At 52.7% G+C, this 16093-nt stretch overlaps 5 protein-coding genes across 5 annotated transcripts; 4 read left to right on the forward strand and 1 right to left on the reverse strand.

Annotated features, from left to right (window-relative positions):
- Positions 1 to 403: 403 nt before the first annotated feature.
- MFS2_1 (MFS siderochrome iron transporter 1) lies at positions 404 to 2260 on the forward strand (the record flags this gene model as incomplete). The annotated part of the gene is made up of 1 exon (XM_049251487.1): positions 404 to 2260. One exon carries the CDS (start codon positions 404 to 406, stop codon positions 2258 to 2260), a length of 1857 nt encoding a protein of 618 aa, XP_049109292.1.
- A 935-nt stretch (positions 2261 to 3195) lies between these two features.
- Positions 3196 to 4901, forward strand: ALD5 (aldehyde dehydrogenase (NAD(P)(+)) ald5; the record flags this gene model as incomplete). Its single annotated transcript, XM_049251488.1, has 5 exons — positions 3196 to 3254; positions 3311 to 4512; positions 4572 to 4641; positions 4693 to 4781; positions 4831 to 4901. The coding sequence occupies 5 exons, from the start codon at positions 3196 to 3198 to the stop codon at positions 4899 to 4901; spliced, it is 1491 nt and encodes a 496-aa protein (XP_049109293.1).
- Positions 4902 to 5585: 684 nt separating this feature from the next.
- Positions 5586 to 9031, forward strand: LOZ57_002417 (uncharacterized protein; the record flags this gene model as incomplete). The annotated part of the gene is made up of 5 exons (XM_049251489.1): positions 5586 to 5984; positions 6041 to 6358; positions 6438 to 6451; positions 6554 to 7475; positions 7520 to 9031. 5 exons carry the CDS (start codon positions 5586 to 5588, stop codon positions 9029 to 9031), a joined length of 3165 nt encoding a protein of 1054 aa, XP_049109294.1.
- A 604-nt stretch (positions 9032 to 9635) lies between these two features.
- MRE11 (meiotic recombination protein) lies at positions 9636 to 11956 on the reverse strand (the record flags this gene model as incomplete). The annotated part of the gene is made up of 2 exons (XM_049251490.1): positions 9636 to 11893; positions 11944 to 11956. The coding sequence occupies 2 exons, from the start codon at positions 11954 to 11956 to the stop codon at positions 9636 to 9638; spliced, it is 2271 nt and encodes a 756-aa protein (XP_049109295.1).
- Positions 11957 to 12373: 417 nt separating this feature from the next.
- LOZ57_002419 (uncharacterized protein) lies at positions 12374 to 15825 on the forward strand (the record flags this gene model as incomplete). Its single annotated transcript, XM_049251491.1, has 2 exons — positions 12374 to 12725; positions 12779 to 15825. 2 exons carry the CDS (start codon positions 12374 to 12376, stop codon positions 15823 to 15825), a joined length of 3399 nt encoding a protein of 1132 aa, XP_049109296.1.
- Between the last annotated feature and the right edge of the window lie 268 nt (positions 15826 to 16093).

Here is a 16093-nt window from a genome sequence, read left to right on the forward strand (position 1 = left end):
TCGCCCCCTTGATGCCCTTATCTCCCAAGAACAAAAATTAAAATGTCTTTCGTACTCGGAAATGTCGGTAATCTGGCCTTCCGGTATCACATTCTTGTCTCAAATCTTCTTGCCTAGGCAATGTGTCCACTTTACGTCTCAATCTTTATATATATATTATATAAAAACGACGGGTCTGGCCTCATATTGTCCATTGCTTCCGGTTTTGGTTTGATTACTGCGTCCGTATCTCATTAAAAATAGGACTTTTCGCCCGAGTATTCGCTCGCAGCTCTATTCTTCACGAGTTCATTTGAATAGAAGATAATTCTCCTACAACAAACGTCTTGGAGGACACTGTGACTCTTATGGCAACAGCCCAATACTTCGCTAAAACCTCTCACAGCCTCGCTTACCGAGCACCATGGGCGAGCATAACCCACACCCTTCAAAAATCCCCTACTGGCGTCAGGTCGCCCAGCCTGGAGTCGTAACCCAGGAGATTATCGATTACCCGTACGACGGTTTGGGCACCGAGAATGACCCTTATATCGTCGAATGGCTTCCAAATGACCCCCGAAACCCCCTCCTCTTTTCGAACACGAAGAAATGGTTCATCACCATGCTTGTCGCGATGACCACCCTGGCCGTAGCCTTGATATCCTCCGCGTATACCGGAGGCGGGAATCAGATAATGCGAGAATTTCGCGTTGGCACGGAAGTTATGACCCTCGGCGTGTCACTTTTTGTTCTCGGCTTTGCGATCGGTCCCCTACTTTGGGCTCCATTGAGTGAACTATTTGGTCGCCAGATTATATTTTTTGGAACATATATGGCCTTGACCGCGTTCAACGCCGGGGCGGCTGGAAGTCAAAATATTTGGACTTTGATCATCCTTCGGTTTTTTGCCGGTTCTTTCGGCTCATCACCATTGACAAATGCGGGTGGAATCATTGCCGACATGTTTTCTGCCTCCGAGCGTGGTTTGGCTATGGGAATGTTCTCTCTAGCTCCATTCTTGGGGCCAGTCCTTGGCCCTATTATTGGCGGATTCATCGGCATGAATGAGGGTTGGAGGTGGGTGGAGGGGTTTTTGGCCATTTTTTCGGGCGTGCTGTGGATTTTCGGCTCCTTGCTGATTCCCGAAACCTATGCGCCTGTGCTTCTCCGAAAGAGAGCCGTCACTCTCTCAAAGCTTTCCGGGAAAGTGTATCGCAGCCGGATAGATATCGATCAGGGCCGTGTCACTGTCAGGGAAGCATTTATTACAGCCTTAAGCCGTCCATGGATTCTCTTACTCCGGGAGCCAATCGTGCTTTTGCTCTCCATCTATTTGGCCATTATCTACGGGACTCTTTACATGCTTTTCGGCGCATTCCCCTTTGTCTATCAACTTATTCGCGGCTGGAACGAAGGCGTCGGGGGCCTCGCATTCTTAGGAATCCTAGTCGGAATGCTCATCGCAGCCGTCGTCAATTTTATTGATAATAACAGTCGATATCTCCCTATCGCGAGGAAGCACCACGGATTTGCGCCACCCGAAGCTCGTCTGCCACCGTCTATAATCGGAGGCATCGCTATTCCCATAGGGCTGTTCTGGTTCGCATGGACCAACGATCCTTCTATCCACTGGCTCGCTTCAATAGCGGCGGGTGTGCCCTTTGGATTTGGAATGGTGCTCGTTTTTCTGGGGGTGATGAGCTATCTGATTGACGCATACACCATCTACGCAGCCTCGGTTTTAGCAGCTAGCTCGGTTCTCCGGTCTCTATTTGGCGCAGCATTCCCACTCTTCACACGATACATGTATGAAGACCTGGGAATCCACTGGGCATCCAGCATCCCGGCGTTTTTGGCACTCGCGTGTGTTCCGTTCCCGTTCCTCTTCTACAAATATGGCGGCAGCATTCGGAAGAAATGTCGATTTGCTGCAGAAGCGGAGGAGCTCATGCATCGTTTCCAACAAGGCCATTCTCAGCAGAAAGCCAGTAGCATACAGGGAGAAGAGGCGGAGGGGTCGGCTGAAACCACTGGCGACGAAGCCGAGAAGTCTCGTCCTCTAGGCAATGCGAGGGAGACCGGCGGCGACGACGGCTACTTTGCGCAACCCACTCGGTCTCTCAGCAGGCAAGCAACGCACCGAACGCACCGCACACACCGAGCAGGCTCGGTGGGGTCGCAAGTCGCCAGCGAGTACGAGGGAAACCCGTTTGATATCGACCGCGTAAACACCAGGACATCGGTGATGTCTGGGCGGCGAGTATCAACTTCAAAAAGATGAAACGCGATTTGTTTATTCCGCTTAGATTTAGAATAGATTATCCTTCTGAAATCCGTGCACCCCTCTATATACCCCAACCCTGTTTCCGATCCTTGCTCTACACACCTTAGCCAGTTTAATCAGCTGCTCGTCTGAGTAGCACATAGACGTAATGAAAATACATTCCAATGCAGATAACTACACTCCAGGCTCGATAGAAAGCAACGTACAAATGGCGTGCGAGGACCCTATGCCCAGCATTGGATGATCCTTTACTCCGGGCCGGCTGCCAGGCCGCGATGCGATGGACGGAGCGGGCGGTGGTGACCTTGCTGGCGGATGGATTAATAATAGGGAGGGCGTGGCCGCACGGGAGATAACGCGGCGTGGGTGGCCGATCGCCGAGCGCGCGGGGCCGGGCGCGAAGGCAATTGGGGCGGGCGCCCGCTGCAGGCCCCTGTGCGGGCAGATCGCGCTCCTGGATCTGAGCAGTGTCTCAGCGGGCGAATTGCAGGAGAGCGGCGGCCGTGGGTGCCGTGGCGGAGGGCTTTGCTAGCCAGTTAGCTGCCCACGAAACAGTTCCACAGCTAACTACTCCGTACTCCGTCCTCCGTGCGCTGCAGGATTGCTGTCAAACGGGCGATCTAGGCCGGCGTGGCGATAGGCGGCGTGTGCGTGGCGGTTCCCCCCCCCGCCCCCCCCCCCCCCCCCCCCCCCCCCCCCCCCCCGGGGCCCCCCCCCCCCCCCCCCCCCCCGCAGCCCCTGGCGCGCACGCTCGATAACGGCGATGCGCATCGCCACTCGCAGCGCCGACCCCGCCTGGGCAGCCGCCGCCCGGCCAACGACACCACATAAAGCCGAGCACCCGCCCGCCTGCCCTGCTCTGCTCTGCTATCTCTCTCTCTCTCTCTATTTCTCTCTCTCTCCCCTCTGCTCGCCTCACTCACTATCCCACCATGGCTCTCTCGCAGAAAATTGACACGCCCACCTGCTCCTACGAGCAGCCCTTGGGCCTGTACGTGCTTCCCTTCCCCACCCCTGCTCCCCCGCCCGCAATTGACCCGCTGCTAGCTTCATCAACAACGAGTTCGTCAAGAGCGTCGACGGCAAGACCTTCGAGTCCATCAACCCCCACAACGAGCGGCCCATCATCGCCGTCCACGAAGCCTCCGAGAAGGATGTCGACATCGCCGTCGCCGCCGCTCGCGCCGCCTTCGAGGGTGCTTGGAAGAAGGTCACCCCCACCGACCGCGGCCGCATGCTTATGAAGCTGGCCGACCTGCTCGAAGAGGACTGTGACACCATTGCCGCCATTGAGGCCCTCGACAACGGCAAGGCCGTCTCCATGGCCAAGATCGACGTCGCCGGTTCCGCTGGCTGCATCCGCTACTACGGCGGCTGGGCCGACAAGATCCACGGCCAGGTCGTTGACACCGACCACGAGACCTTCAACTACACGCGCCACGAGCCCGTCGGCGTCTGCGGCCAGATCATCCCCTGGAACTTCCCACTCCTCATGTGGGCCTGGAAGATCGCCCCCGCCCTCGCCGCCGGTAACACCATCGTCCTCAAGTCCGCCGAGCAGACCCCCCTGACCGCCCTGTACGTCTGCAACCTGATCAAGAAGGCCGGTTTCCCCCCCGGTGTCGTCAACATCATCTCTGGCTTTGGCCGCGTCGCCGGCGCCGCCCTCGCCGCCCACATGGATGTCGACAAGGTCGCCTTCACCGGCTCCACCGCCGTCGGCCGCCAGATCCTCCAGTCCGCCGCGAAGAGCAACCTGAAGAAGGTCACTCTCGAGCTCGGCGGCAAGTCGCCCAACATCGTCTTCAACGACGCCGACATCGACAATGCCATCTCATGGGTCAACTTTGGCATCTACTTCAACCACGGCCAGTGCTGCTGCGCCGGCAGCCGCATTCTCGTCCAGGAGGGCATCTACGACGAGTTCCTGCAGCGATTCAAGGCCCGCGCCTCCAACAACAAGGTCGGCGACCCCTTCCACCCCGAGACCTTCCAGGGCCCCCAGATCTCGCAGCTCCAGTTCGACCGCATCATGGGCTACATTGACCAGGGCAAGAAGGCCGGGGCCACCGTGGAGATCGGTGGCGAGCGCCACGGCTCCGAAGGCTACTACATCCAGCCCACGATCTTCAGCAACGTGCACGAGGACATGAGCATCGTCAAGGAGGAGATCTTTGGCCCCGTGTGCTCGATCCAGAAGTTCAAGACCGAGGAGGAGGCGATCAAGCTGGCCAACAGCACGAACTACGGTAAGCGCCGTCCTCGCGCAGCGGGCGGTGGTCTTTTTGATAGCTGACGGCGCATGCAGGTCTGGCGGCCGCCATTCACACGAAGGACTTGAACACGTCCATCCGGGTGTCCAATGAATTACGCGCAGGGTAAGTGGCGTTCCGGGTTGGCTGGTTTTGCAGAAACTGACAGGTGGGTAGCACGGTCTGGGTCAACTGCTACAACCTAATTTCGTACCAGACGCCGTTTGGCGGATTCAAGGAGTCGGGCTTGGGCCGCGAGTTGGGCCGTAAGTATTCCGATCCCAAGGAAGCAGCGGGTACTGATTGTGTAAACAGAATACGCGCTTGACAACTACACGCAGATCAAGAGCGTACGGGTGCGGCTGGGCGACGCGATGTTCGGTTAGGGGGTTGGATGCGAAGGCCGTTCGTAACGAGTGATGCTGTTATGCTGTGTAGTTTAGCAGGGTTAGCTAAAGGTAGTTTAGTACTTCAAGCAATGATGCAGGTCGTAAGTTGCAGTGCCGTCTGTGTTCTGGACATGTAGCCCGCGAGCAGCGATGGCTCCCTAACTAGCTGTGATGGCCGAACGGGAGACCGCCGGGCACGCGGCAGCCCGCGGGCAACGCCTGCTTACGTCAGGCTGGCGGCGAGGGTGCCTGGTTCGAATGCGCGGGGCGCGGCCGAACTTTTCGGCGTTTCCGCACTCGTGCGAGCAATCCACGACCGCTGCGGCGCGCTAAGCGATGGGCGTGACGCTCGAGAGAAGCGATTCTGCAGAGACGCGCCCACCCGCGCATGGCGGCGCCAGATCACACCCCGTGCCTGCCCGCGGCTGCCGCTTACGGCGGCCGACCTTTTTTGGCCATTAGGGCTAGGGCTAGGCCAGGTAGTTTTCAGTCAGTTACCTACTACAGACAGATATGACACCGGGATACGAGATGCCGGACTTATAGGCTGCCGGTTCGGGAGTAGCGGGCAATCATATGGAGTATATACCTACCTACTCCTCATCTCTCCTCTGGCCTTCCCACTATCCCCAACATACTCCCTCACATAACTAACCTACCTACCCGCATCACATACACACAATGGTCAAGTTCTTCCCCTCCATTCCCCCCGACCTGCACGCCTGGATCCTTCGCCAGCCCGTCTTCTTCGTCGCCTCCGCCCCACTGACCGGCAAGCACATCAACGTCTCGCCCAAGGGCCTGCCCGCCTCCTCGCTCTCCCTGCTCTCCCCCAACGAGGCCGCCTACATCGACTCCACCGGCTCCGGCAACGAGACCATCAGCCATGTCCGCGAGAATGCCCGCTGCACCGTCATGTTGTGCTCCTTCGACGCCAGCCCGCGCATCCTGCGTCTCTTCTGCCGCGCCGACGTCGTCGAGTGGAACGAGTCCCTCTTCCGCGGCCTCATCGCCCGCATGGGTCTGCAGGACAAGTGCCTCGACGGCATCCGCGCCGTCGTCCGCCTGCACGTCTTCAAGGTCTGCACTCCAGATTGATACTTGCTCCTCTTGCGACTTATATCCTTTCTTGCTAGGTCCAAACCTCCTGCGGCTACGGCGTCCCCCGCCTCGCCCTCACCACCAACCCCAAGACCAACGAGCCCACGCCCTACCTCCAGGATCGATCCACGCTCGGCCACTGGGCCTCCGTCGCCGTCTCAAAGAACGAGATGCACGACTACCAGCGCGATAACAACTACGACAGCCTCGACGGCCTGCCCGGCCTCAAGTCCGCCATGATCGACCGCGGCCAGAGCTCCTGGGCCGTGAATGCCGGCATCTGGCTGCGCCGGTGGCGCCGAGAGACCGAGCTGCTCAGCACCACGCTGCTGTCGGTGGTTCTGACAGTCTTGGTATTGTGGATGAACGGCTGGACGACCTTCTAAGGCGGGCAGCTGCGAAGGCTTACCCGCTAGTAATGATATTTACGAGTCCATGACAAAACTGTATGCACGAACTACACGAGCTATCTATATATTATATGCCTGCTATATATACACATCTAAAGGCTTCCCAGTGCCATGTATAGACATAATTGACCTTTTCAGCCGATTTACGCGGTTTCTCTGCGGGTTGTGTATTCAAAATAGAGATAACTACCGATCTTCCGGTACTACATGTTCCTACGTTGTGTACTGCATGCAAGCCTGGTCCCCAAGCCGGCGTTGCATTTCTTGTCGCTCGGAAAGCGAACCCCATGTCTCCGCCGCTGAACTCAATCGTGCCGTCACCCCACGGCTCCACCGGCAAAAGAATCGCTTTCGACAACCCGCCTGGGCGTCTGCACGTCGGGAAGACCCGAGGCAAGCGCAATGGGGTCGTCTGGAGGAGGCCCTTAAATTCTGCCTGCGATTCATACCGATCCATGCGGTCATCGCTCGAGCTAAGGCGCACTCCACCTGCAGTGCCGAGATAACCTCGGTCTGGACAAGCTATTTAGTTCACTCTTTAACCCTCAGCGTATCAGAAGTCGAGGTGCGGCATAATCCAGCCGTCTCACTCGCTGCACGTTCCCTAGTTTTGCATCCACACGATGTCTCTCCAGAAGAAAAGGCCTATTCGGATCGCAGGCAAGCTGCACTGCACCGTTGGGCAACGTCACCTGTTAACCGATTCATAGGAGCATCCGGCTCAGCATCCGACCGCCGCCATGCGATGGCCGAATTTGCGCGTAATTACCCCCAGGACCCTGTGGATGTCATCATTTCGGATTACATGAGCGAATACAACATGGCCGTTGCCGCTGCTCGAAAGGTAGACCAGACAAGCCCGTCAGCCGCAGAAGCCGGTCTGATCAATGTCTCTGGTGGCCCGGCGTACGAGCGCTCGTTCTTGGAGGCGCTTGAGCCGGCATTGGAAGACATAGCAAAACACAAGATCAAGGTTGCTGTCAATGCTGGTGTAACAGACCCCAAAGCACTTTACGATGTTGTGATCAACATGGTGAAAGAAAGGGGCGTGGACTTGAAGGTTTGTATGTTTCCCCTGAACCAGTTCTAGCGCTGATCCGCTAGGTTGCCTGGATATCTGGCGATGAAGTGCTTCCTACCATAAAAGAATCCCTGGCTGCCGGTAAATCAACATTTAAGAATATTTACACAGGCGAAACGCTTGACAGTTGGTCTTTTGAGCCCATCTATGCTCAAGCTTATCTGGGCGGACTCGGAATAACGGCTGCATTAACCCACGGTGCTGACATCGTGCTTTGCGGGCGCGTTGCTGACGCGTCGCCAGTCATCGGCGCTGCCTGTTGGTGGCACAATTGGTCCAGGTCTGACCTCGACCAGCTGGCCAATGCCTTTGTTGCCGGGCATCTGATTGAGTGCAGCAATTATGTCTGTGGCGGGAACTTCACTGGCTTTAAAGAGCTTGAAAATACTGTAGGAGACGGCTGGACCAATATCGGCTATCCTATCGCTGAGATATCGTCCGAAGGGCAGGTGATCATCACGAAACAGTCTTATTCCACTGGCGGAGCTGTGACTATCGATACCTGCTCGTCACAGCTGTTATATGAAATACAAGGCCCCATCTACTTCAACTCAGATGTGACTGCTATCCTCTCAGATATCCATTTTGAGCAGATAGGTCATAACCGTGTAGCTGTCAAAGGTATTAAGTCGGCTCTTCCTCCACCAACTACCAAAGTCGGCATCACTGCCAGAGGCGGTTATCAAGCAGAGGTCACCTACTTTATGGTAGGACTGGATATACCTGCCAAGGCGAGAATGCTCGAGGCCCAAATAAGGCGACTCCTTGCCCCTTATTCCAAAAATTTCACCGTCTTCGACTTTTCCACCATAGGTATTTGCCCCGATGACCCGAAGGACCAGAATAGTGCGACAGCTACATTCCGGATACTTGCCCAAGCCCCCCGGGCGGAAGACCTTGCCCCTTCGAAATTTGTGCGACAAGTGATTGACAATATCATGCAGTCTTATCCCGGTGCAACATTCCACCTAGAACTGCGTCCCGGGTTTCCAAAGCCTGTCTTTGAATACTATGTCACCCTCCTCCCGCAATCAGAGGTAAACCACCAAGCCCATCTTCCCTGGCTTAACAGGACTGTGGACATTGCTCCTCCAACAGAGAGTAAGGTCTGGCCAGCCCAACAGCCTACGCAGCCTGTGACTGTACAACCAGCGGATGTTCTTACGGACTTTGGTCCCACCGTACGTGCGCCCCTTGGCTACGTTGTGCATGCTCGTTCGGGTGACAAAGGCTCCGATGCGAATTGCGGTTTCTGGGTTCGACATGCGGACGAATATGCCTGGCTTCGTAGCTTATTGTCGACAGAAAAGGCTCAGGAACTACTTGGTAAGGAGTGGAGGGAAGATGGAATGATGAGTATCGAGCGGTTTGAGCTACCACACCTGCATGGTGTCCATTTTCTATTTAGGAACCTACTAGATAGGGGTGTGGGTGTCACAAGAACCGTCGATTTTTTAGGGAAGAATGTCGCTGAATATCTAAGAGCAAGATGGGTAGATATACCTATGAAGTTTTTAGACCGGGGAAAGCTTTGAACCCCAGATAGGTAGGCCACGCTAGGTCTAGCATTATATCAAGGCGTACAAATTAAGACCACTTAAGATAAACCCTTCTGTTGAATGGTAACTTCTGTACTCCGTACCGTCGCAATATATTATCATATCAGACTCTACGGATATAACATAATGCTGATCGCCCCTCAGACCCATGTCATTCCAATAGTACTCTGGGGGTTCACGAAAGGCCATTTATGCCTGAGGCCCTTTACGAGGCATTTAATGAGGATTCAAAAAAATATGTAGAGCTTACAGCTGCCCCAATATCCACTCACGCCCGTTAAGCCAACCAAAATATCGAGAGTCAAGGCCGAAAATTTGAAATTTATTGATCAGCATTTATGGTCAAACCAATACATGGGAGAGTATGAAAGTTTTGGGCAGCAGTGAGACTTCTTTTTCATTCACTGCTGCAGATTGAGCCTGAAATGAGCCAGGCTGAGAAGACAGAAACAGAGGTCTTTAATGTATGCTCTCGAGTCGAAGTTTGAGTAGAGCATACGATGAGGCAAAGGAAAGAACAAAACATCCCATCACTTTGCATATTCTTGGATAGTCCTCAATGAAAGCCGACAAGAGAAGATCACACTGGCTCAAACGCATCATCTTCGTCGTCGTCTTCAATGTCACTAGTGACAATATTCTTTGTGGCAGCCGCACGTCGTGTCGGCCGCTGGCTTCTGCCGCCAGTGCTAGCTGTTCCAACTATTGTTTGGCTCTGACTTGGTTCAGAGGAACGGCCGAAGGTCAACATGGACTGTGATTGTTTACCACGACTGGAAGAAGTGGACGTCGCTGTCTTGCGCGTTGACGCAGCTGCTGTTTTGCGGCCTCTTGAAGCTGTGGTAGTAGAACGAGGTTTTCTTGTCGATTGTTGAACAAATAAAGAGTCTGCATCTGTGCCCGAGACTTCATCGACATCATCAAGCATAACAATATCCTGGGAACCATCATCTTTGTCTGACACTGCTTGCCGGCCACGACCCCGTGCTGGTTTTGATGATGGCTTTGCCCTTGACGCTCCACCCCCTCGCCCCCTACTACCTCTGGTGCCTCTTGTACCTCGGGTTGAAACAGCACCGGCTGCCCGTGTGCGAGCAGTAGGACGTGCTTCGTCTTCGTCCATGTCTTCATTTAAGTCATCTTCATGGTCTGAGCGGATTAACGCGCCTGGTTGATCCTCCCACGGGCCATCCAACCCACTTTCCCACCCATCTGGTTTCGGCTTGTATCTCCTATTGCCACCATTTTGCTTTCCCTTGCCCTTAGAGAACAATTCTTCTAATTGCTCGCGATATTTATCCATCGCAGTGTGGAGGTTATCTCTCATTTCCTCGTCATCATAGTCTCCGGCGCTCGCGTCATTATCACGATCCAAGTCCATTAAATGCTTCATTTGGCTTTCTAAAGATTCGTTCAAAAATATTTCCATGGCATGCTTGTCGTCTTTGTCGACAAATAGAGAAACTGCATCTCCAAAAGAATTTTGCGGGAGGATTGTAAGAGACTGGGCAGCAAGGAACTCGCGAACAAGGCGTTCGACTTTTATGGTATCCAGGGAAGCAAGGTGAGAGACCACCGACTCATCAAGGACGTCTGTTTTGCTATGGGAAAGTGCCCCAGATTTCTTCTTGCGGTAAAATTGAACAACGTCATGAACATTAGCCACATGTCCTACAAATCGATTTGAGAAGCGCTGCGGGTTCTCGCAATCGAAGCTCCCACCTTCAGGGATGGACGTCTCCACGCGAAGCCGAATTAATGGGAGAGGAACCTGGGATGTATTGCAATCAAAATCGTCTTGTGATGCAAGCCAGTCATCCCTAGCTTCTTCTATAAGATCATACACAATTTTCATCAACAAACGTGTGATTTCAGTACGATGGTTTTCTTTCCTCGCTAACCGCTGTGCCTCTTCTACGTCATGAAGAATAATATCCCTCATGACAAATGGCCGTACGGTCTTCAAACGGATCGGCTCGCATTTAAATTCCCGGCCGGTTATGCTGAGAATGGCAACGTGTTTCGGTACTGCCTCACCCGGTACAAGAGATGTTGCAACGGAGGACCCAGGCTGCATCACTTGGAATTTAGTCTCTGGATTCACGCGTGGATTAATCAAACATTCGTGCTCATGACCCCATACAACCAAGTCCATGAAATCAGGCAAGAAGGTTTCAGGCAAGTATCCTGTTTCTGTCCGCGCATGGTGGTTCTGGTGGACGCTCATCAGGTTCAACCAATCGCTCTGCTGCATAGTCGGTCGAAAGAACTTGACTTTCCCATCACGAAATGTCCGAAAGAGTCGTTCATCCCTAACATTGCTCATCCCATATAGAGCCAGCTTCGTTCGGCCCTTCTGTAATAGTACTGGTTTGATTTGAATGTTATCGGACTCAGGTGTTCGTCCGTAGTAGTTCAGTAGACCAGAGGCCTGCAAAATATCCAGCGCTGCTAAATGTCCCTCCCCGGATGGGTCATCATGATTGCCATGAATAGAGAATACGGGAATGGCAATGTTTATATCCAAATCTTCATAGTTCACATGGTTGAATGGGCCTTGGAAATTCTCGCTAGCGTCACTGAGAAGCTCAAGTTCACATGGTTTATCACCGTAGCAGTTCATGCGTAATGAGCGGATTACTTGATACATCGACTTGCGGGATGGCTTGTTGTCATGGAATAAATCACCAGCAAGCAGTACCATATCGACATCGCGATCTTTGGCAAGGCACATAACTTCATGGAAGGATTTCCAGGAGTCATCACCACGAACAGGGTCACGTTCATTGTACCCAACATGGTTGTCTGTGGAGACAAGAATGCGGATGGTATCAGCATCTGTTCGGTGTCAGCACTGTTCTATAGACTACAGAGTGGAACTTTTGTACCCCCAAGAGGCATTGTGAAAACAGCAGTGAAGTTCAAGATTTGTACTTTCAGCTCTCACACACTAGTTTAGTTATTTAGTTAAAACCATCGCACTTTGGCAAACTCGAAGCTTAAGGGAGAGCTAAAGGAGCGAAGTATTTCAGCCTTGAAGCCACGGGGGGTGCTATTCCAGCCTTGTCACGTAACTGCCTAGTTAAATGCGCGCTATGGGAGGCGCGTACTCCGTACAGAGTTTTATCTAGCTTCGACGCCAGTCCACGTGATATTCCGTTTTCGACCGAATGATCTCAGTGAGAGGCTTCCAACACCTTTTCATTTGCTCACGACAACATCAGTAATCAAGCCTGCGATCTATAATCCTCTTGACTGACCCAGTACACTTCTGGCTCAGTCTGCCATCATATTACTGCTGCACCTTTCTCTACTTATATGCAACCAGAGTCCAACCAGGCGATCCAGGATCCTGTGAACAAAGACCCGTCCCCTAAATCTCAGTCTCTCGCCCAGCATGGAAACCCCTTGCCCCCAGCACATAGCCCCGGCCGTGCCTCTGACCAAGATGACACTGGCGAAGTGCCGGCCGAAACTGGGCCTCACGACTGTGCAGTCCGGATAGAGTCTCCTAGCTATGCGAAAACTGTCGCTACTGATCGTGTCAGCGAATATGAACACGCGTCTATCGTGTTGCCGAGCAATAGAGGAGCGTTACCATTCAAAGCTATCGCCTTTCGTGCGACTTGTGGTGGTCACCAATCGTCAATATTGGAGAGTCTTCCAAACGGTGGGATTCCTATCGGAATGCCCTTGTGTACACAGTGCTAACTTGGGCTTTAGAGGTATTGACCCATATTTTATCTCATCTACCTCCAGCGGCTCTTTCTTCTATGTGCCTGGTCAATCGGCGATTCCATGGCCTTGTAACCACCCCTCACGCTTGGAGGACAGCCTTTTCACGCTACTTTCCCGGCCCCGCTGCAATAGATACAGGGAGGGGCGCACTGGACCCGGATGAGCTGGAACACTTATCTTCAAGGAGACGTGCATTTTGTCGTCTGACGGCTTTGGCCTCATGGAGAAATGAATACATTCTCCGAACTCGGTTGTTGCGTTCGTTGGGGCGAGGGAAACCAGCAGATAACGAGAAACCAGGACCGCACGCCTCTCCCCGAGGAAACCACACAGCATCCCAGGCTATCTCAAACTACAACTCACTGTTGCTCTATCCTGTTTCCAATATTGATGGTGCCTTCGGATCGGGGTTAGAAAAGAAGGCTGCTCTCTTCGTCCATGGAGCAAGTGAACAGGGAACCGCCTCTGCAAGTGAACCCGCTATTGGAAAATCTGGTCTTGGCGCATGGGGCATATCAGATCCCCAGACTTTCAACCATTTTGAGGATTCCTTCCCTGGAGAGCAACAATGGGGCCTCGGCTCTGGGGAGATTGTAGGACTTCCCAATGTGATGGATGTAAGCCAGCAATATGGGATGGTATACGGCGAAGGCAGACCTCATGGACGCATTTACTTTTTATCTTCCAACGAGAAAAGGGGCAGGTTCTTGAATTTGGCCGAAAGTCCCGCCCAGCCACATCTAGGCATGCCTAAACTTATTGCAACAAATACCAGCATCTGTTCTGTTTGGATTGCTAAGTCTGCTCAAATTCTAAGTATTACCAAGGGGGTATGCGGCATTCTAATGGGAGGTTCGAATGGCGTTCTCACTGCTTATGCCATTGGCCCTCACCATTCATACAGCCAGCGGTATGAACGAGGCGAAATCACAGCCAGATGGATTCTATCTCCTGGAGTACCAATCACTTCAATTTCGGTGGATGAAAACTTTTCGACGAAACGACATGCAAGCCGTCGTATTTGGGCTGTTGTTCTCAATGCCCTGGGCGAAGTCTTTTATCTGACGCAAATCCCAGTGCACGAAATGGCACCTCCAAAATCAACAATGGAACACCTTCACCAATCAGCATGGGAGACTGGCAGATCCGTTCGTTGGGAACTTGTTGAAGAAACAAGACGGGTTACGCAGCCCGACCCGTTCAACACGTCGTCTCTTGATGGAAACTACAGTCCAAGATCCTCGAGCCACTCGTCCGGCCTTGCTCAGGCGCAACTGACAGTGGAGGCTGCAGAGATTGAGAAATACTTAGATAAAAACCCACATCATTTTAGGAAAGTTTATAAGGGTTGGGACATGCGACGAAAATTAGAAGTTGATTTTGCCGGCGACGACTACCAAGGTGCTGGCGAATCTGTCACATTGGTCACCTGTGGTGTTACACCAGGGCAACGGACATGCCTAACTCGGTTCACTCGTTTGAATAACTCGGTACCCCCCGATAATGAGCCATTCTCCCAAGCGCAATCGAATACAGCAATGGCCTCGATTTTCGGCAGTTCAGGATCAGTGTCAACTGCTAGCGCCACCCGCCCATTCGCTTTAGGCGATTATAAGTGCTTGCAAACGTCATGGACAAAATCAAACCTTGTTATAGATTTGCCTAAAGCTGCTTCCATCACAGTTACTGCCATGGACATGTCAACAATTGCCGTGCTTACCACGTTGGAAGATCCGCTACTAGGCATGTGCGGCGGCTCTGAATCCTCTTTGATGTCCACACCCAGGTCAGATTCCAGCGAAGCTTCTCTTCCTGCCCAGGTTCCAGGCAACAGAGGCAGGTTTTTTGCTATTGGGACCTCTACTGGGACTGTCATCGTTTGGAATATCAGAGCTCCTGTTTCACAGAATAGTGAGGTCGTTAATCATATCGATCCAGTTAGAGTCATTCGCACAGATTCTCCACAAGTAACTAGTTTGGCATTGACTTCGCTCTATTTGGTTCACGGCGGCAACGACGGCTTAGTCCAGGCGTGGGATCCCCTTGCATCATGTTTACAGCCCATTCGCACACTCAACTCGCGATTTTCTTCCAGGGCACGTCGTCGTCTCCAGCAAGCAGAAGCATCCGTGCCAGGGGTTGGTCACAATTTCTTTGCTGCAGGAGCCATATGCCTTGATCCTGATCCCACGCGTCTGAGAGGTATCGTATCTCTTGGCACTCAGCTACGCTACTGGTGGTATAGTTCTTCTGCTGCTGATCACTACAAAAGTACCAAGCGCCGTCTACGTTATTCTGAGCGTAAAAGTAATAGATCCACAGAAACAGATCGTTACTCTCACACAGGCCGTGGCGCATTGAAAGATTACATTTTCAATGAGCAGTTAGAAATCCAAAGATTGAAACAAGAGCAAGAAAAAGCACAGAAACTTCTGAATGGAAGGTTTGGTGTTGACATCCTTGGCCCCGGGGCGAGCGAGGATGACCTCCTTGCCTATGCCTGTATGCTGAGCGAGGAGTCTTATACCAGTGATGAAAGAAAACGTCGCGAAAGCGAGAGCAGTGCAGGGGCGAGTTCGTCGGGTGGCACTGTTGCCCCACAAGCCTTCCTGCTTGAACGGGAGGAGCCATCGTACAAATCCCATCTACCGGACCAACCGCTGGACCCAAGCATTGCTGAAGCCATCCGTCGTAGCCTCAACGACGAAACCTTGACGTTTGAACGCGAATTCGATTGTGTTATCACCAGGCCTAGGCCAGCTGAAGAGTCAAGTTCCTTATACAAGTCTAATATACCAACTAATGAACACACTGCTCACCAGGAAGTCGAAGACTTCAAGCTTGCGCTACGATTGAGTCTCGCGGAAGATGAAAACAATTTCTGTACAGAGTCTGAATCCCAAGGATGCGGCTCATTTTCAGAAGATAGCTTGCATGACTTTCCAAGCCTAGACAATACGACGTCAACAGCTCTCTCTAACAGGAATGAGCGGAAAGGCAGAGGGAAAGGCAAGGGAAAGGGGAGGGCGTAAACAAATCCTCCGCTATATTATGGTTTTGCAGTTAGAAATCTGATTTCGGCTGACGCTTGACTCTTTCTTATTCAATTATTGGTAAAGCCTTGCTTTAATTAGTATAATACAGTTTTTCTGAAATAGAACACTTCATCAAACTCACGCTCCCATCTCAAGCTAAGAACAAGTTGAATAAGGATCGCACACAGCACAATTTAAAGGTATGACTAGAATACACAGAGCAGCTGGGATTAAAGTGACTGCAACACGGAAAATGTGTGCAGCT

This window comes from Ophidiomyces ophidiicola (assembly GCF_022830035.1).
Source record: "Ophidiomyces ophidiicola strain CBS 122913 chromosome Unknown scaffold_7, whole genome shotgun sequence".
Taxonomy (NCBI): Eukaryota; Fungi; Ascomycota; class Eurotiomycetes; order Onygenales; family Onygenaceae; genus Ophidiomyces; species Ophidiomyces ophidiicola.